This window comes from Aricia agestis, chromosome 1 (assembly GCF_905147365.1).
Source record: "Aricia agestis chromosome 1, ilAriAges1.1, whole genome shotgun sequence".
In the NCBI taxonomy this organism is placed as follows: domain Eukaryota; kingdom Metazoa; phylum Arthropoda; class Insecta; order Lepidoptera; family Lycaenidae; genus Aricia; species Aricia agestis.
In genome coordinates, this window is record NC_056406.1 from 14,736,894 (window position 1) to 14,757,727 (window position 20,834).

At 35.0% G+C, this 20,834-nt stretch overlaps 3 protein-coding genes and 2 non-coding genes across 5 annotated transcripts in view; 4 read left to right on the forward strand and 1 right to left on the reverse strand.

Moving 5' to 3' along the window:
- Positions 1–458: 458 nt before the first annotated feature.
- On the forward strand, positions 459–3,823 carry LOC121727002 (pre-mRNA-splicing factor syf1 homolog). The gene is made up of 2 exons (XM_042114672.1): positions 459–695; positions 1,345–3,823. Exons 1-2 carry the CDS (start codon positions 657–659, stop codon positions 3,820–3,822), a joined length of 2,517 nt encoding a protein of 838 aa, XP_041970606.1. The 5' UTR covers positions 459–656; the 3' UTR covers position 3,823.
- A 1,255-nt stretch (positions 3,824–5,078) lies between these two features.
- On the reverse strand, positions 5,079–7,620 carry LOC121728856 (F-box only protein 42). The gene is made up of 3 exons (XM_042117169.1): positions 7,382–7,620; positions 6,126–7,300; positions 5,079–5,638 (listed from the first exon to the last, which is right to left on the reverse strand). Exons 1-3 carry the CDS (start codon positions 7,536–7,538, stop codon positions 5,165–5,167), a joined length of 1,806 nt encoding a protein of 601 aa, XP_041973103.1. The 5' UTR covers positions 7,539–7,620; the 3' UTR covers positions 5,079–5,164.
- A 1,946-nt stretch (positions 7,621–9,566) lies between these two features.
- LOC121740329 (mitoguardin) overlaps positions 9,567–20,834 on the forward strand; it is a 48,970-nt gene continuing 37,702 nt past the window's right edge. Inside the window, exons 1-3 of the mRNA XM_042133002.1 lie at positions 9,567–9,890; positions 10,484–10,640; positions 11,038–11,178. Of these exons, the coding sequence (XP_041988936.1) occupies positions 9,795–9,890; positions 10,484–10,640; positions 11,038–11,178 (394 nt within the window). The 5' untranslated portion in view covers positions 9,567–9,794. The remainder of the gene's footprint in view (positions 9,891–10,483; positions 10,641–11,037; positions 11,179–20,834) is intronic.
- Trnap-ugg lies at positions 11,658–11,729 on the forward strand. The gene has a single exon. It is a non-coding gene; the product is annotated as a tRNA-Pro (tRNA).
- On the forward strand, positions 13,005–13,076 carry Trnap-agg. Its single transcript has one exon. It is a non-coding gene; the product is annotated as a tRNA-Pro (tRNA).

Here is a 20,834-nt window from a genome sequence, read left to right on the forward strand (position 1 = left end):
GGGTGCGCTCGCCTCGTCTCGCCTGTCTCGGACCCTCTCGGTCCGGTGTCGGTATTTTGCGCCCGAGACAAAGGGTCTCGCGAGGAAAGCGAGCGCATTACTGTACACTCTAGCGTTTTTCACTACTAGTCGCGCCGCTAGACAGTGCAGAACAGAAAAATAATAAACGTTATTATCAGTCATTATCTGTGAGAAATAAAATAAAATTTGATTATAGATCTTTGGATTACAATGATATCTTTCGATGCATAGAGAAAAATAATGGTCCATCTTCTCTGAGTTCCTAACTGCGATTGAACTAAGCGAGAATGTACATGATCGCACTCGGTCAAGGGGCTCCGCACGAGGCTCTCGCCCGAGAGCTCTCGGCGAGAGTGTACAGCCGACATTATGATTCGACCTGGCAAAAAACATTGTTATCATGATAAACTTCAAAAAAGTAATGAGAAGAAGAAGTTAAGTGTATCGCATTCGGTTCCAGTTTCCACTGTTCACAAAAATTCGTAGATGCAAATTTTGTATTTCGCGACATTTTTGTTAAAGTAAATTGTAAATTGTACCCTTTATATGGTATTTCCAGTGAAAAGATTCTAATGTTTTCAGGACACCAGTGAGCCCATACTTTTAGTCGAAGAGGACACGTAGTTTCATTCACAATGCCTCTTCTGGATGGAAAAGAAATTGACATATTCTTTGTAAGTATTTTCACAAAATTCTTATATAAATCTCTTCCATAGCATGAAGGTTAGATAAATCAGACTACAGCCATTTTAGTGCAAAAGACAATCAAGCATAAACCTATAGGTCTTTAGTTTACCATATTAAAAATTGTTATGGTATTTCGCACCCAGATTATAGTCAGAATTTTAATTAAATAAGGTGCAATACCTATTACCTTCGCAGCTTCGCAAGTAAGGCTTAGCTATAAAATATACTTAACTTAGTTTCAGTGTGGGATACACATTTTATGTTATGCTTTGTCTGCAGCATTATTGCTGTTAATTAATACTAGCTATTTGACCGAGCTTTGCTCGGTATTCGATAAAACACGAATAAAATGACATTTTCTAAATGATTCCTAGCTAGATCAATTTATCGCCCCTGAAACCCCCTATATACTAAATTTCATGAAAATTGTTGGAGCCGATTCTGAGATTCCAATTATATATATACAAGAATTGCTCGTTTAAAGATATAAGATACCAAAACTAAATTATTAAACACATGTTTTATAATTTAGGTTTATTTTGGGTGTTAATTTCTACAATTAAATCATTAGTAGATCTTGAATCAACAATTTTATAAGTTTAATTAATAAATATGATTTTTATTTATTTATTTCAGAGTGAAGAAGATTTGCCGTATGAAGAAGAAATATTAAGAAATCCATTTTCAGTTAAACATTGGCTTAGATATATTGAACACAAAAAGGGGGCTGCTAAAAACGAAATAAATATAATTTATGAAAGAGCTCTCAAAGAATTACCAGGGTCTTTTAAACTATGGTATAATTATTTAAAGCTGAGAAGGTCACAAATAAGAGGCAAATGTATAACTGATCCTGTATATGAAGATGTCAATAACTGCTTTGAAAGGTCTTTAGTGTTTATGCACAAAATGCCTAGAATTTGGATGGATTATTGTACTTTTTTAACAGATCAATATAAGGTCACAGTTACGAGAAAAGCATTTGATAGTGCATTAAGGGCACTACCTATAACTCAGCATCATAGAATTTGGCCTCTTTATCTTAAGTTTCTCAAGAAACATAATATACCAGAAACTGCTGTAAGAGTTTTTCGAAGGTACTTAAAGTTGTGTCCAGAAGATACAGAGGAGTATATTGATTATTTGATTTCAATTGAAAAGTTAGATGAAGCAGCTTTAAAGCTAGCCCAACTTGTGAATAATGAAAATTTTCAATCCAAGCATGGAAAATCTAACCATCAGCTGTGGAATGAGTTATGCGAGCTGATATCAAAGAATCCAGATAAAATACATTCTTTAAATGTAGATGCAATTATAAGGGGTGGCTTACGGAGATATACTGATCAATTAGGTCATCTTTGGAATTCTCTTGCAGATTATTATGTACGGAGTGGCCTTTTTGAGAGAGCAAGAGATATTTATGAGGAAGCTATACAAACTGTAACAACAGTTAGAGATTTTACACAGGTGTTTGATGCTTATGCACAATTTGAAGAGTTAAGCTTAAGCAAAAAGATGGAGGAAGTTGCCAAAAAGGTTAATCCTTCTGAAGACGATGATGTTGATTTAGAATTAAGATTAGCAAGATTCGAATATCTAATGGAGAGAAGACTCCTACTTCTTAACTCAGTTTTGTTGAGACAAAACCCTCATAATGTAGCAGAATGGCACAAAAGAGTAAAGCTATATGAAGGAAAACCTCATGAAATCATAGACACCTATACTGAAGCAGTACAAACTGTAGATCCTAAGCTAGCTGTGGGCAAACTGTATACATTATGGGTTGGGTTTGCTAAATTTTATGAAAACAATGACCAAATAGACGATGCTAGAGTTATATTTGAAAAGGCTACTCAAGTAAATTATGCTAAAGTAGATGACTTGGCATCTGTTTGGTGTGAATGGGCTGAAATGGAAATACGCCATGAAAACTATGAAGAAGCTCTTAAATTAATGCAGAAAGCTACAGTTTTACCTAGTCGGAAGGTTGCTTACCATGATGATGAAGAAACTGTGCAAATGCGTTTGTATAAATCTTTAAAAGTATGGTCCATGTATGCTGACTTAGAAGAGAGTTTTGGGACCTATAAATCTTGTAAGGCTGTTTACGATCATATTATTGATTTAAAAATTGCCACTCCCCAAATTATAATAAATTATGGTTTATTTTTAGAGGAACATAACTATTTTGAGGAAGCTTTTAGAGCTTACGAAAAAGGTATAGCTCTCTTCAAATGGCCAAATGTCTATGATATATGGAACACATATTTAACAAAGTTTTTGAAAAGATATGGTGGGACAAAATTGGAAAGAGCCAGAGATCTTTTTGAACAATGCTTGGAACACTGTCCACCTGAGTTTGCTAAAGCCATTTTTCTTCTTTATGCTAAATTAGAAGAAGAACATGGCTTGGCTAGACATGCAATGTCTGTATATGAGCGTGCAACCACAGCAGTGCTTCCTGAACAAATGTTTGAAATGTTTAATATTTACATTAAAAAAGCTGCAGAAATATATGGTGTACCTAAAACTAGGCAAATATATGAGAAAGCAATAGAAACTCTTACAGATGAGAAATCACGAGAAATGTGTATAAGATTTGCTGAAATGGAAACAAAACTAGGTGAAATTGATAGAGCTCGTGCAATTTATGCCCATTGTAGTCAAATGTGTGACCCAAGAATTACTGGAGAATTCTGGAACACTTGGAAAGAGTTTGAAGTACGACATGGAAATGAGGATACAATGCGTGAAATGCTAAGAATAAAGAGAAGTGTGCAGGCCACATATAACACTCAAGTGAATATGATGTCTGCACAAATGCTTAGTTCTGCAGCACAAGCTGCAGGTACTATTTCTGATCTTGCACCAGGCATGAAAGATGGGATGAGAATGCTAGAAGCAAAGGCGGCAGAAATGGCTGTGCAAAGTAAAGGTAACATATTATTTGTCAGAGGGGAAACCCAAGGACTCAAGGAGAGTGACAAAGTGGTTAATCCTGATGAAATTGACATTGATGAAGATGAAAACAGTGGAGATGATGAAGATGAACCAGTTCAGAAAAAAGAAATCCCTGCTGCTGTTTTTGGAGGGCTGGTACCAGATAAAGAATAAAATGAATCCAGATAAAGAATAAAATGAATCTTTTTATGCAACAATCCCAATAAATGGCTACAATAATAGTCTTAGTGTTATATATTTTTAATTATATTTAGACAAATACTTATTTACAACAAAAATCACAGATTCATGTATAGTTATATACTTACTAAATTATATAACACAAACTAGCTAAATTATTTCTTTAAAAAACAAGTTCCAAACAAAAGTAAGACAGTTCTTCCACCATGAAAATAACAATTTACCGTTAGAATGCAGAATACGTCAACATGCACATTACCTAGGTAATCTGCAAATTCCCTGATACTACTGATACTACTGTTAAAGTGTGATTTTAAAAAAGCTAATATTTTCTATTTACCTTGTTAGTTTGCATTCTCTTTCTTCGTAAAAGTTCTAAAAACTTTGACTTGTCAACTTAAGACTGTTGTTGTTTTGATTGGTATTTTTGTATATTACGATCTGTAATATTTTATTAGTGGAGTAATATTATACTTAAAATTTAATTATAATTTATTCCTTTGTTTATCTCCAAAAATTATATTAAATAATTCTCTACAACTAAATAAAATGTTCGTTAAAACAAGAACCTGTTTTATATTTAATGAGAATAGAATACACTTTTTACACTTTATCTACTTTCCCAGATAATCTGCAGAATACCTTGTTAATCTGCAGTCTAACTGGTTTACGCACATACACGGTAACATAATGTTCAGTTGCCCATTTAACCAAAATATTTTTATAATAATAATTATTATTATTTAATGCTTATAACTTAAATTTTAAACAAACTTGTATCTAAATTCATGGATTCATGCAAAGCAATTTACTTAATATATTTTGATGAACATGTTTACATAATTTTATTTTTGATTTCAAATTTAGTTTTCATATTGTGCTTGTAAAAACAGTACTGTTTTAAACACTTTTAATGACATTAAAATTTCAGGGCCAGAAGCTGTTTTACAAGGCAGGGACAGTATAATAATATTGAATTATTATTAGACACTTACTCAGAGTAGAATATTAATTACCTAATAGTAATTAATTCAAAATTTTGATATAGGCCCCATACATTATCTGTCAAACTCTTCATAAAATTGAAGGTTTAATTAAATGTCTCAGAGTATGGCGGTTTACTAAGTAACAGTAATGATAAATTATCAGGACACAAAATGCCATAACAATGTCTGATACAAATTAAAGTATGAAATTAAAAATTGAGTAACAACATTTGCAAGTAACTGACAAGTGTGTTAAATATTATACTTAACGAAATATTGTTGGAGCACCAGAATTTAACAGCATACAAAAATGTTAGTAACAAAACATTTTAAATAATGTCTCTTGGTGGTGTAATAAAATGAAGGGAATTTGAATATACATTTTGTGGTTCTGAATAATTTAAAATACTTATATCATTATGAACTCCACCAAACATGATCAGTTCCCCATTTCCTTTCACTAAAGAGTACATCACTAGTTCCTCTGGAGCGCCACTCATCTCACCCAATCTTGGACACAACCATGACACGTAGTTCATAGAGTTCCCATCAACAACTGTTGAAATATCTAAAACATGCACTGCCAGTGTGTTTCTCTTAATCTTTTTAACAGCTGGGGGTCTTTGTTGTGGATTGTCTGCAGCTTCTGGTTGGTTTTCTAGATTTTCCAAATGGGCAATTTGTCTTTGGTTGATTAGATCATTCTCTGGAGGTGTGTTATTTCCAGGTGTTTCACAAGCAAATGCAGCCATTCTATACTTATTTGCTTCTTGTAATTGTCTTACTATCTTCATTCCTTTGTTCTGAAATAAAATAATTACTATTTACAATTGAAACAAGTATGAAGTAACATTTTTAAACCACTACCACTTGAACAAATAAGTGTATTACACACTAAAGCAATAATAAATGTATGATTTACATTAGCTTGCATGTTAATCCTTTGATCGCGGATTCATGGAAATCTATTAGTACGGGAGCCCTAGAATAATATTTTTTTTAATTACTAATCAAGCTAATTTTTTGTGAGTAGCTTCATTTTGATAAGACTAACATAATTTTTATCTGCGAAAACTACTTTGTCTTGATGGTGCTAAAATATGGATTGTTCTATTTGTAACACAATATTATTCTTAAATTATATAACTATTAACCTATCAATATACAAAAAATCAGCTTGTTAGGGTTCCGTTTTAGGGTTCAGTAGTCAACCAAGTTTTGTTGATTACAGAACAGAGCATGTGGCTGCTTGGGAGTTCCAATAAATAATAACAACATAGTCGTACAAACCTTATTCTTTGTATGCCTAAGGGCATTTTCTTTTTTTAGGTCAAAGCTACTTCTTTTGCTATCAGAACTTGGTCCTGCTCCATTCAAGTGTGAACTATCACTAGCAAACCTCGGTTCTTGGTTCTCATTTAGCTCATTGCTAGGTCCTGGTACAGGCTCATTTCCAACTTGTCTCTGTCTGGGTAGGACACCACGCCTACCATTTATGTTGTGGTCTCTATCTAGAGGCTTCTGAAGACTCTGTTCGACTCTCACAGATATAGGAGCACCTTCAGGCCTGGTAAAATTAGACAATCTCACAGCTGATGTTACCAATGGCTTAGCACTGTTCCAGGCATTTCTACTTCTACTTAAGCTTACAACTTTATCACCAACTCTGCAGGCTGGATTGCACCAAATGTTAGGAGAAGCCCATTCCTTGTTTTTAACAGCAATTTCTTTCCATGTCCATGTAGGACCTTTCATAGTTAATATCCAGCAGTCACTGTATACAAAACGATTGTGTAAAGTCTGCACTCCTCCTAGAAGCATTAATCTGTCATCGTCCAACCTTATAAGGGACTGAGCGTACCTCGGAGAAGGCCTTGGTTTAGTTGTTGGTTGTTTTCTCCAGTTATAGGTTATCAAATCCAGGACCCACACATCATTTGAACAATGCATTTGAAAATTTTGAGTTGGGGACATAGCAAGTCCACCGAACACCACCATTTCATCATCTTTTATACAAGCTGAATGTCCAGCCATGGGGGGAGGTGAATTTGTTGCATTAATTAAAATCCATTTATTTGTTTTTATGCAGTAGAAGTGTATATCATTAAACAGGGAAACACTTTGGTAATACTGTGATAATGATGGATATGTCCAACCACCAAATACGATCAGGCAGTCTTTGTAATCTACCATAGTGGTATATGCCTTTGGCACAGGATATGTGCCAGTTGCTAGTGGTCTTACCCATTGCCTCCTAGATAAGTCAAATCTCCATAAGTCATTAAATGAAGTGGCATTTGTAGTACATCCTCCAAAAATGTACATATTGTTTCCTAGAATACACGCTGCATGCGAAAATCTTTTTGTAATTGTAGGTATCATATCTACAGATGAAACATTTTTCCAAAGAATATTAAATTCAGCAACTGCTTTCACTAGTTTCATAGAGGTTTTACGCAAAACATCTGAAAAGTAAAAATTTTCTTTTTAATATACTGCTAACGATAAAATGATAGTGTCATAACATAAAATATCATCCAGCTTACTCTGAGAACAATTACACCATCGTTTACAAACGCTCATACAGTTCTGCAAGTCCTTATATGGGGGAAGAAAGCCTAAAATAAACTCTAATACTTCATCAGGAAGATTTTCAACGCTAGCTCGATGCATTTCTGATTGACTATAATAATTTATGTCCATTGTTTTGAAATTAGCAGTACGTCCTAGGATCTCTAATTTTTTACATTTTCATTTAGATAAAACTTATCCTATATATTACATACAGATCAGTATTCGAAACTTTTAAATAATAAGAGTGTTATCACTTATCAGATATGGCCAACAATTTAAAATAAGCTTTTTAGCAAATTAAAATGTAAATTTAGAACTAAATTTTTTAATTTACCAAAACCTACTAAAAAGTAAAACTATCAATTTATTGACTTTGACTGATGAACGCTGTCAAGTGTGACTTTTTTTTCTTATTATGGCGCTCGGCTTTTTGAAAGAAAGAAAGAAAGAAACTTTATTTGGTTAAACAGTAAAATATGTACAATACAAATAATCAATAACATTTCAAATACAAGTCTTACCAAATCGGCGCCTACTCAGCATATGTTGCGAAACTCAGTTCGCAACGCTGGTTTTCAGTAAGCACCTGCACCATGGCCAATTTTTAACCATGGCCAGTGTCAAGTAAAATATGGCGGAGGAAAAAATCGTAAAATGTTTGAGTCTAAAAAAAGTAGTCAGTAAAGTCAACGAGTCAAGTCAGTTGTTTTAGTAAAGCGGTAGACCCTTTACTAAAACTTTCGATGGAGTTTTGGAGGGAACACAAAATGGCACGTTTCTTGAAGTTGTATCACTTGCCCACACTTGTCATGCACGACATCGAATATATTTTAATGGTTATTATTCTACCAACATTACACTTAAAAACCGAAATAACACAATTTTAGGAAAATAAATAATAATACAAAAACACAACGTCACTCTAGCACAACTCACAAGTGTAGGAAAGATGCAATATCCAGAAACGTGCTATTTTATGTTACCCTCCAAAACTCCATCGAAAGTTTAGAAACTATGCTGAGAATAATTGTATTATATACTCCTCTCGGGCTAACTTGTCGCTAGCGGTCATTATAAATAAAATAAAAATAAAAATGTTTATTTTCGGACAACAAGATCCATTAAATATTAAAAATAAAATGTTAGTATAGGCTTATATTCTAGTTGTGTTAGTACTCATATTTAACTAAGGACTTCGTAGTATTAATTAAGTTGCAAATAAACGGACAGCTCCCGCCATCTACTATCTCCTTCAGAAGACCGTCACCGCTGCCTCTTATGCGATGTAATAATGACGCCGCTTTTTTGCGTAAGATGGCGCTAAAGCTATCTACGTCCGCGTGTGCAAACATAGATGAGGCGCTGCAAAAACGAGGCACCTATAACAGTGCTCTGAAGGCATTATTATCCTGGACCCGCAAGGCGCTGTACGATTTTTGCGTGTACCTGACCCACAGACTGCTCGAGTAGAATGATGTGCAATATGCTTTAAAAAGCGTTACTTTAACTGCAATGGAGCATCGAGCAAACCTGCGTGCCAACATATTCGCTCTTACCGAAAGCGCCCTGCGTTCCCTCTCCATGTCAACATCATCTTTTAAATCTTCAGTCACATAATGACCCAGATATTTAAATTGCTTAACCCTTTTTAGAGGCTTATCATATCAAACAAAATCTGACACTTCATTGTCAATCGCGGCTTATATGGAAAATTACAAGTTTTTGACAGGGAGTCAACGACCGCTAGCGACAAGTTAGCCCGAGTGGAGTATAGTATATTGTTTTCCCGCTATAATACAGGGTTGCCAGATGCAATTTTACGATTTCCCCCAAACTGATTTTTATATTTCCCCAAAATGATACGTTTTCAAAAAAAAAATCCCCAATCGCTTTGTTACAGAAAAAAAAGGGAATATAAAATTGAAACTACTTTTATTCGATCTAGTAGTTTCAATACTGTTTCCCCAAATTTTCGCCTAGAGTCAAAATTTTCCCCAGAATTGCGAAAAAAACCCCTAATCTGGCAACCCTGCTATAATATTACTCGACACTGGCCATGATTAAATAGCCGAAGTGCCGTAATAAGAAAAAAAATGTCACAGGCAGTCAGTGTCAAATGTCAATTGGTGAAACTTGAAAGTGACCGGGAATATTTAATTTCGGTTTTAGCACATAATATTCATAATTTAAATGGACTTACTTACCTTGGGTACTTTAAGTTTAAAGTGCATTATTGTACACAAGATTCAGTTTTCTTTAGAACATTATAATATATAAATGGAGAGCAACCATCTCTAAACTTGACAGATAACCTATTGTACTTGACTATTAATTTGTAAACACTAAATTTATTTGTGATAATTGTTGTTTAACTAATATTTTAAAATGCAGCATATTATGCAAGCTACACCTGTGATGGACAGATTGAGAAATATACAGCAAGTTTTATCATTTAGAATGCAACTAACAACGTCTCAAAAGGTTAGTTTAAAATTGGGTTTGTGGTACATTTAATAATTTAAAAAATTTTGTTGTGTTGCACAAATATTCATAAATGTTATTAATTACTATAGCTGTATAATATGTTATAATAATCGTTAACTAAGAATAAAGACACTCATGGAAGATGAGGGATAATGAATGCTGAGGTTATTTAAACAACCGTAAAATACCTTAACCAATCAAGCCCCATAAGCTCACCGGTGAGCGAGACACAATAGAATAACAATAGATTTCCAAGAATCCACAACCGAAGGAATAATTCCAGTTATGTTTTGATTTATTTTGATATAAATTGTCTATATTCTATATCAATGTTTTAAAGACCAAACAATATCATGTTTGTACACAGACATTGAGTACACCATGTGAGTCCTTCACATGGTGTATTATAGGGTATTTTTAATGCTCAAAAATGTATGTTTCCAATGGATTGCATTTTTGCATAATATGGAACAATAAAAAATAACAAATAAAAGAAAAGTAGTTACAAACTATGCACTCTAAACTTTTCTTTATTTAAAATCTACCTTTTATTTATTATGTCTTAAACAATTTTTTACATTCTTTTTCAGGTTGTACTGTGGAGTCTTGGTGTGGTAGGGACAAGTGCAGTAGTAGTAGGTGTACTATCAAGATATCTAGCCAGGAGACGAGCCAAACCCATCATTAACCCAAGGATTCAAAGGGCCATCAATAAAAGGATATCCCGAATGAGAAGTCCTAGTGGTGGTCTGTAATTTCATAACAAAATGTTTAAAATTCAGTATTGCATTATAATTATAGTTTCAGTTATAAACATCAATTATTATGAACCACTGATATTTGTCTAAAAATACACAAAAAGTGTAACTTTAAAGTTCTTAAAATATTTTGACATCCATAACAAGTAGTATTTTAATATAGATAGGTAACAAAGATGACATTGAAAAAGGAAGAAAATTTCAATACAATGTATTTTTAAATTGTATCTTGTATTGCCTCTTACCGCCTAACGCCGGTAAAAGGCCTCCCCTAGACCAAGCAATTTTCATCTGTTGTGGCTTATTTTTACGAGTATATATAATATATTTATCCCTATAAAAATGTTTTAAATAATTCTTGTTATGTATTCCATTCAATGTTTTAGGTGTGGGGTCCGTTGCCAGCAGTGGTGGCAGAAGCAGTCCTTTAGGAATGAGTGAAAGATTGTCTATGGCGTCAGGGTCAATAGGATCGGGGGGAGAAGGCGATGCGGCTCCCCTTTCGCCCCAGCAATTAGGCGTTATGGGTAAGTAAAATTGAAAGAGTTCTATTACAATCTAGATTAAAGCGCCATCTTGTATTAGGTAGATTGAAACAACTTGGTCTGAATTATTAACTATTTTGATCTCTCAAGTAATGGGAGATAATATGCATAATTTTAATAAAAAGTGACAGTGTTAGGAACAAATTAAAATATAAGCTTAAAATTTGTGGAAGGGAGGGTTTGTAAATTTTTTTGCAGCGCCATCTATTATTGAGTAGTTGTACTTCGTAACAAACTATGTAACGTAAAGGTTATCTCTAATAACTGTAGATGGCACGAGTGGCTTATTTTTGCGGCCCTCGTGGCAACTGAATTGACACTGGTTAACTTCGATAATTATAATAATTTTACGTTGAGAATTAAGACAAGACATGAGAGTCTGTTGCTTAAATTATGGGAGTATAATTTGAATTAATAAAAAAAAGTGAAATAATATCAATGTATTCGAATTCAAACATCATGGCTCGTTGGTCTAGGGGTATGATTCTCGCTTTGGGTGCGAGAGGTCCCGGGTTCAAATCCCGGACGAGCCCGCTTTTTGAATGGGCATTTTTTTTTTTTTTTTATGAAATAAGGGGGCAAACGAGCAAACGGATAGAATAGGGTAATAGGAGAGGGAAGGGAAGGGAAGGGAATAGGGTAGGGGATTGGGCCTCCGGTAAACTCACTCACTCGGCGAAACACAGCGCAAGCGCTGTTTCACGCCGGTTTTCTGTGAGAACGTGGTATTTCTCCGGTCGAGCCGGCCCATTCGTGCCGAAGCATGGCTCTCCCACGTATAAAAAAATCACATGTACTTTTTATATTTTTTTTCGTTAAAATAGGGTACTTATTTTAAGAATATAAATTAAATAATTTTGAAATTCATTGGCTAGTTTTTTCTCAATAAATTTTTAAAGTTTCGCTCTGACGTCATCATCGGCCGCCAATTGACCTCTGCATTTGTTTTAAATTTCCTTTCAATCTTATTTATAATGGCTGGTTCGTCAAATGCAAGTTCTCATTATGTGAAAGCTGATACGAGAAGCTTACCAAAAGTTCGAAACGTAATGTTGGTCGAATTTATTGCTAATTTAACGCCATTGAAGGTCAAACAAAGGTTAAACGTATTTGTTCAAAAATATAAGTAACTAATAGGTATTTTTTTCGTTTATATACAGAAAAACGATCACTGACCTTATTCCTCGAAATGTTTTTGTAATGAGCAAAATTAAAAAAAAATGGACAATCCCCATTGTTAATTGTTGTAATTAACGTAATTAATGTAATTAACGACATTAGGACCTATATTTTGTAAAAAAATATTGACCTTATCATATTTTTCTCAACTCTTGTCTCTGGGACTCAGCTGATCTCAGACTGGCCGTGTAAGCGTTATCTAATAGTATCTAAGATTCAATAAAAAAAACTATAATCCATTTTCAATTTGTCACCTTGTTGTCAAACGTCAACAGACTTTAACCATAAATAAATGTATAGGCTTGTCACTCAAAAATCTGTCATTTTTCCTAGTGTGTGTGTTGTAGTGTGTGTAATGTTTTATTTGTTAAAAAAATGTATGATAAAAGCATAATTTCAAAATAATATTAGCTCGATGCACTCCTTCACCATATAAACTATAAATATTTTATTCGCCTACGTTTCCCCATTTTTCGCCAAAAGGGATCCAAAGTTTTTGGCTCACGTATTAATATATAGATGTATGTTTCTAAAGTGTAGCCCATGTGTAGCCTCTTCATCATGACGATGGTGATGAAATGAAGAATTAACTGTATCATTGTTTCAAAAATTTCATCTGAATTGTCACCGGCTCGTTGGTCTAGGGGTATGATTTTCGCTTAGGGTGCGAGAGGTCCCGGGTTCAAATCCCGGACGAGCCCAAAGCTCTTTTTACTTTTTTTATTCAAGTAGGCCGTAGGATATATATTTAATGTATTATTCAATATTTTCCAAAGAATATATTTTAAATAAATTATAATATATTATTATTTTGCTTAGCGCAACGGAAGTTAAACTTTACGCCTAGAAGTGTACAAGAGTAAAACGCATTATCACCTACACGTTTTCCTGTCATCAATTAAATCTACTAGCATTAAAGCACTAAAAATAATTCAAAATAAATTGTTATATAAAATATTTCTCTCAGCTACCTATCGCTTATTTATAAATTACTAGCGACCCGCCCCGGCGTCGCACGGGTATAAAATATATAGCCACTGAAAAAAATGATTAAAATCAATAGACGATAGCCTATGATCCTTCACGTGGTCCACTTCTTATCTGTGCCAAATAACATAAAAATTGTTCCAGTAGTTCGCGAGATAAGCCCCTTCAAATAATTTCCCCCATTTTTTACACACTCTCCTATTAGTATTAGCGTGATAAAATATAGTATATAGCCTTCCTCAATAAATAGGCTATCAAAGTTCTAACACTGAAATAATTTTTCAAATCGGACCAGTGTCCAGTAGTTCCTGAGATTAGCGCGTTCAAGTTAGCCCTTTCAAATAATTTTCCCCGTTTTTTCAAGTTTTTTCAAAAAATTTCCTTTATTTCTTCACTCCTTATTATAAGTAATACCGCGGGGGCACCACGGATTTCAGTATCCTTTACAAGTGAGCGGAACCAATATAATTCCGATTCCGGTGGTACCTCGTTCCGAGTAGGAATTTATCGTTTCGTGTACCTGCGCTATCCAATAAAATCGTAACTAGGGTGTCTGATTTATTATATTACAACGCAAAATGTCGGGGGCAAGTTACCCAAAGAGCTGGGAACCCTTTGCGATCGTCTCCCCCGGCTCGCTAGAAATAATTAAAGAGCGCACAGCCCTACCTTTGTGCTAGACTTAGCTCAAATGTGTCTACAAAGGGATCTGAAAGCGCCCCGGGTAAAAAGGATTGCCCGCAGTTTACACAGTCCTTTCCTTGTCAGGATTACGACTCAAAAAATATTTAATGTTTCACAAACTGTGTCCTGTTTATGTAGCCTATATCATGGGGCTCTCGTCTTGAGTCTTGAGTCATGTTTCCACTTTTCTTTACATTTTGTACGCGGCGTTTCTTTTTTTACGTGGAATTTGAAATTTGTTCGTAGTCTACGAGCTAGCTGACAAAATTATTTTTGACTTTATTATTTAATACTGTTTGAAAGCCTATGTCCTTACTTTTGCAACTTTTGATGTCCTAATAGAACATGCGTTTTTAAACCTAGTACAATTTTGTAGTCAAGATTCCGAATCCAATGAGGTAATTAAGATTTACCTCATTGGATTCGGAATCTTGACTAGAAAAATGCACGCCCACGAACGGTGAGTTTGAGAGCTAGAGTTTGGAGTTTAGACGATCAATTCCTGATATTTTTTTTATTTCACAAACAAAGACCTGCCTATGGTGATTGGTGACTCGTTACTTGTTGACATAATGCTATGTAATAGGCACTTCTCATTACCTAAATTTATTTATTGGCTTAACATTATGGCTGTGTATAGTATATCTTGCGCTCTGGCCTTTGATATAGTTTTGCGTAACCAATTTATTTCAGAATTCGAGTGGGCGGTCAAAGCCATAGATGTTCCCATAAGCAGCTTGTGTCTGTGGAATCAGTGGTGGTTATACAATCGTTTACAAACCCAACTAAATTAATTATCTACTGCGTTGTAGCTTTCGTATGTTGTTTACTAGTTACATAAGGTGATCCTCTATATTTTACGTAAGTAATAATTACATATTATTATTATTAAATTAACTTCAACACATGTGATAAGGGTGTAAAATAATATTTATAGGGAGTGTATTAGTGTACGTATGTATAATTTTATCAAAGAAATCTGGAGCATAACGCTAACTTCTCTATATAATCGCTCCATATCTTGCCGTTATTGTCACCTGCAGTTGGCCACCTGCTGTAAGTCGTTACAGAAATCTCCAGGGAAGCTATAGGGACGTGGATCGTGATACGATTACTACTGTCATTTGCTAAAGTGCACACGCACGAACCTATCCAGGCCAAGGTTGGGTTGCACCAGAGGCATGGTTAAAGTTAAGGTTAAAGTTATGGTTATAGTTAAGGCAAAATTTTGCTTTAACTTTAACTTTGACCGGAGAAATTGACAGACGACAGCTGGTCCAACAAGGTTATAAATGAACGTGGGCGGGGGCGCTGCTGGTAAGGAGAACTGTCAAAAATGGCGTTTTTGTATGATGACAGTTAGTTTCTTTTTTTGCCAATTGCATTTAAAACCTTGTCGAGCTTTATGGTTATGGTTAAATATGGCGTCTTGATGGCGTCCATTTTTAACTTTAACCAAAGATTTGACATTTTGCATTGCAGTTATAGTTAAAGTTACAGTTATAGTTAAAGTTATTTGGTGCAACCCAACTTTTGACGTAATTTCAACAAAATTAATGTCTTTTGACGTAAGGCCAAAATTGCCTGCACAAGTGCAAGTTTGCTATTTCGTTGTCAAAAAGAAGTGAAAAAAAAAGTATTTGGAGTGTAGTTTATACTTTTTTTGTTTTCCCCCCGCCTTACGAATTTTTGATCATGTCATGTTTCCCTCATAGAGTAAGAGCCCGCGAGTGCTAGACCTTCCTTCGTTCGTAAAGCTTAAATTTTACATGTTCGTGACCTTTACAGAGTTAAGAACGACCAGCAAGTATCTAGTCTCACTGCTAGACACCCTCAAAGTCTAACCCTCTTATTAATAAACGCCCTATAAGCTTTGAATAGTTATACAGTGTTTTGTCTTCTTCAATCCAATTAAAAATTTCACTTGTGTGACAGGAACAAAACACTATATAACTATTCAAAGCTTATAGGGCGTTTATTAATAAGAGGGTAATACTTTAAGAAAGTTTTTAAGGGTGGTAAGCAACTATCAAAAATGTTCGGCACTGGAAGACGAGATTCTTCCACTTACCGCGAAAAATATAAGCTATGAAATTGAGCTTTACTCCTTCTCGAAGGTCAGGTAGATCTTCAGAACTGATACCTCCTAAAGTAACCGCGAACGAAACTCCATGGTTACCTACTGGTCGTTCTTACCTCTGTAAAGGTAACAGGTAAACTTTCAGATTTTCGAAACGTAGGAAGTCCTGACCCCCGCAAGCTCTTGGTTCACTCATAATGACTCGAGTAACATTTTTTACCGATCTCAAGAAAGTGCACACCACCAATTATTAAGAAGTTTTTAAATGCAATGTTTTCATAGGCAACGAACCCTCTTTTCTTCTTAATTCGATTATTATCCGGATTTCGGAATATCCGAATGCCTCAAAAAGTCCGGTTAATCGAGTTGTAACTATATCCACATTCCACAGACGAAGGTAGGTTCAATTCCACGGGTTCGTGACACCAATGATATTTTTAAAGTACCCTTTACCTACCTAGTCATCACATACATAAATCATGTTCATGATGCAAGTATTCCGTCAAATCGCAACCCGGCAAAGGCTAAAACAGTAATTAGTGAAATACAGCTACATCCACGAACTACCCTACCCATCCTTATCCTAACCTAAATCATATTTCAGGAGTAGCGGTTTTCATTTTTGTACCTAACTATACTCCACTAGCGGTCGTTGACTCCCTGTCAAAAACTTGTCATTTTCCATATAAAACCACGATAAACGATATCTGACACTTCATTGTCAATCGCGGTTTATATGGAAAATTACAGTTTTTGACAGGGAGTCAATGACCGCTAGCGACAAGTTAGCCCGAGTGGAGTATAGTTACATCGAGAATGTATAGAGTAGGTAATAGGTATAGACTATAGAGTATAGACTATATTATCACATGCGTAGTCCTGTAAATCCATACTTACTTATGTATTATACAGTGTGTAACAAATAACAATACTAAGTGATAACTTAGTATTGTTATTATACTTCAGCGTGGTGTATGTGTTCCGTATATAGAGCTCACGCGCTGAAAGAGCAAATTTTTTTGTGATTATTAAGCGCTCCTGCAACAAGAATTTTCCCATTCAATAGTTTAAAAAAAGTCACTCTTTCAAGTTTCAGCGCTGCTACTTTCACTGTGAACTCAATACAGGGGACTCATACGTATTATCACTTAGGCCGGTATATATAGTCAGTACTCAAGATGCATCTCGGTCTCAAGACACGGTATTTTTTTTTTTAAGAAATTAGGGGGCAAACGAGCAAACGGGTCACCTGATGGAAAGCAACTTCCGTCGCCCATGGACACTCGCAGCATCAGAAGAGCTGCAAGTGCGTTGCCGGCCTTTTAAGAGGGAATAGGGTAATAGGGTAGGGCCTTCCCTACCCTCAACTTTTCCCTTCCCTTCCCTACCCTTCCCTACCCTATTCCCTACCCTATTCCCTTGAATAGGGTAGGGGTTAGGGGATTGGGCCTCCGGTAAACTCACTCACTCGGCGAAACACAGCGCAAGCGCTGTTTCACGCCGGTTTTCTGTGAGAACGTGGTATTTATCCGGTCGAGCCGGCCCATTCGTGCCGAAGGATGGCTCTCCCACGTATAAAAACCGTTCAGGCACTGTGATTGGTTGGCTGTCAAAATTTGGACCAATTACAGAGCCGAATCGCTTCTTGAGACGGTCGCATCTTAAGTACTGACTATTTATACCAGTCTTAGTTTTGTTACACCTTGTATACGTACGTGTTCAATACTAATATAAGTTTGAAAGTGTTTCTGTCAGTCTGTTTTTTCACCTTTTTACTCTTAAACTGCTGTACCGAATAATATGAAATTGGCATAGACTGCCTCTACAGTCTACACTCTACACTTAATTTCTGTTGACATTAATCGGTCTAGTATCTCCATAGTCCATACTAGAGTCCCAGTAAAGGAGGTGGATGTTTTTTTCGCAGTGCAGTGTTCTCCCGAAATTAATGTTCGAACGAAGTCGCGGGCATAAGTATTCATTATACAGGGTGTAACAACACTAAGTGATAATACTTTATAGGGTGTGTACGTGTTCCTCATAGATAGTTCACCGTGAAAGTAGCAGCGCTGAAAGACCATTTTTTTCACTTTTGTATGGAGAAATTCGTGACGCTGGGGCGCTTGCCCATACAAAAGTGATTTGCTAGTATAAAGCTAATCTTAATATATATATTTCTTGTGTGCGTGTGTATGTGACTGAACTCCTCCTAAACGACTGGACTGATTTTGATGAAATTTTTTGTGTGTGTTCGTGGAGATTCGAGAATGGTTTAGATTTACAGTTTGGTCTACTGGAAAATGTTTTTTCAATTAATTTCTTATTTATAAGGAGTTGTTGATTTTGGAATGTTTTACATTAGATCCGGCGGACGGCGCTATCATCGCATTCAATATTATTCTATTTCAATTTTAGTTTGTCCTGACAGATGGTGCTACGATTAATTTGAAAAAAATTTTGTTATTCAATTCATGTGCTGATTAAAATATTAAATAAATAACACATAGGCTACAATTTTAACCGACTTTCAAAATGGGGGAGGTGTTATGTTCGTTTTCTTATATTCAACGATTACTCCGCCGTTTGTTAACCGATTTTCAAATTTTTCTTTTGGTATATAGGCTATCATCCCAATTTGGTATTATATTAAGAAAAGTGGTGATCTGATGAAGGATCCATAAGTAATCGAGGGAACTCCTCAAAACTTATAGGGAAACATATGGTGACTTCGGTTTCGTGAGAAGTATTCTAAGCATATGCTACCAACAAGTAAGATTTTGCACCGAGATATACCTGGTATACCGTGGTTCGGAAGGTGCTGAGAGAATTCCTGATTCTTTATAGATACAAGTTTGGGAGTTTCGGCGTTGTTTTAAGAACAGAAAGCATATGCTACTATGCAAATTACATTCTTCATCATCATCATCATCATCATCACTACCATATTATACCATTTCATAGTCTTTTAGATCGAGACTCGAGTTTGTCAAGCGATAATTAAAAAAAATCTATATCTACCTAATATTATAAACCTGAAGAGTATGTTTGCTTGAACGCGTCAATCTCAGAAACTACAGGTCCGATTTAAAAACTTATCTCAGTGTTAGATAGATCATTTATCGAGTAAGACTCATCATTTATCGAGAAGGTTATATTATATTATTACTCTAAGACTAATACGACAGAAGAAACTCAGGAAAATGTGGGAAAAACGGGGAAAATATTTTTTATGGGAAAATGTAGCTACGGATTCTGTAAAATTTCTAATTTACGCGGGCGAAGCCGCGCGGGACATCTAGTATACTTATAAATGTCGTCGCCGAGGCGCACCGTAAAATTATCTATGCAGTATACGGCTTCATGCCTTTTGCGTCGGCTAGTGCTTTTCACAGGCGCGGCGCGCTTAAAGGTTGCCATTTACGCAATTTCTCGTATTTCTGGATCATTTCTTTTTATGTCTCACTGAGTTGGGTGCAGAATATAACCTGGTATATGCCGCAATAGAACATAACGTATGATGGAATGTTGATAATATTGTATAGTAGAATTAGTAAGTAAGTAGTAAATACTATGTATCTGTCACAAGCCTCTTGGACTATGAAAAAGTTTAGGAGGAAATATTGTCAACCAGAGTTAATTACATTCTTGAAAGTTGAAATGGAATTCGGAATATTACAAGATGATGCCCGCAACTCCGTTGCGTTAAAATTCGTCTATTGCTCGGGAACCTACATTTTTTGGGGATAAAAGTATCCTATGTCCATACCAAACACCAAAATAGATTTAGCGGCTTAAGCGTAAAGAGGTTACACGTAGACAGACACACTTTCACATTTATAATATTAGTATGAATATACAGCTAAAGAGTAGGACACTAATTCTACACAACTTTTGATATTTTTATGAGTACCATAATATTTTCTATGGATACCTAAATTACATTATTTTTAACAAAAAAAAAACGGTCAAGTGCGTGTCGGGCCACGCGCAATATAGGGTTCCGTAGTACCGCTAGTTTTTTTTTTAATTTTTGTATGGTCAATGAATGTACATTTATAACGTGTTTTACACTACTAACATCATCTCAGTTACTTTCAAAGGAATTTGAACGAAAAGTTCCTTTATACTTTGCCGAATACATTTTTTAGTTGATCGACTATTACTCAATGACTTATGAAGTCTTCTTAGCCGTGATAGTTTTCCTTTTAAATTCAGCATGTTATCTGAATTATTCTACGTGACGCTGCGTAAGTTTTCCGACTTTGTGTCGAAGATTAGAACTTGGAAGGGAAAGCTTTTATGTACTTTTTGGAATAAGCATTATGGTTCGTCCCGCCCCTATCATGAAATTTATGTTCGGCTATTCACGTCGGGGTCTTCGAGGAAGCCCCTAAACTCCACCAGCTCTATCAAGACTCTACAAAAATTTAATATTTCCTAAGATTTATTTAGTATTTATCGTTTAATATTGTTGCTTACTTACGTACATTATTTTAATACGTTTTGTATGTTAATCGTTATGATAATAATAATTTATGATATAATATCAAACAATTATCTTGCTATATTTTAAAGCCTTAAAACGATTTTATATTTTTATATTTTTCGAGACAATTGTTAAGAGTCTATACTTATAAACATCTGTCGAATTGATATATGAATAATCTACAATCTACATTTTCCATCTTCCATCTATCTATCTTCTATT

Excerpts from the sequence above, each read along its gene's own strand:
- LOC121727002 (XM_042114672.1), top strand. The coding sequence starts at position 657 with ATGCCTCTTCTGGATGGAAAAGAAATTGACATATTCTTT. Across the intron at positions 696-1,344 it reads AAGAAATTGACATATTCTTT|AGTGAAGAAGATTTGCCGTA; the intron begins GTAAGTATTTTC and ends TATTTATTTCAG.
- LOC121728856 (XM_042117169.1), bottom strand. The coding sequence starts at position 7,538 with ATGGACATAAATTATTATAGTCAATCAGAAATGCATCGAGCTAGCGTT. Across the intron at positions 7,301-7,381 it reads ATGGTGTAATTGTTCTCAGA|ATGTTTTGCGTAAAACCTCT; the intron begins GTAAGCTGGATG and ends TTTACTTTTCAG. Across the intron at positions 5,639-6,125 it reads TTAGGCATACAAAGAATAAG|AACAAAGGAATGAAGATAGT; the intron begins GTTTGTACGACT and ends ATTTTATTTCAG.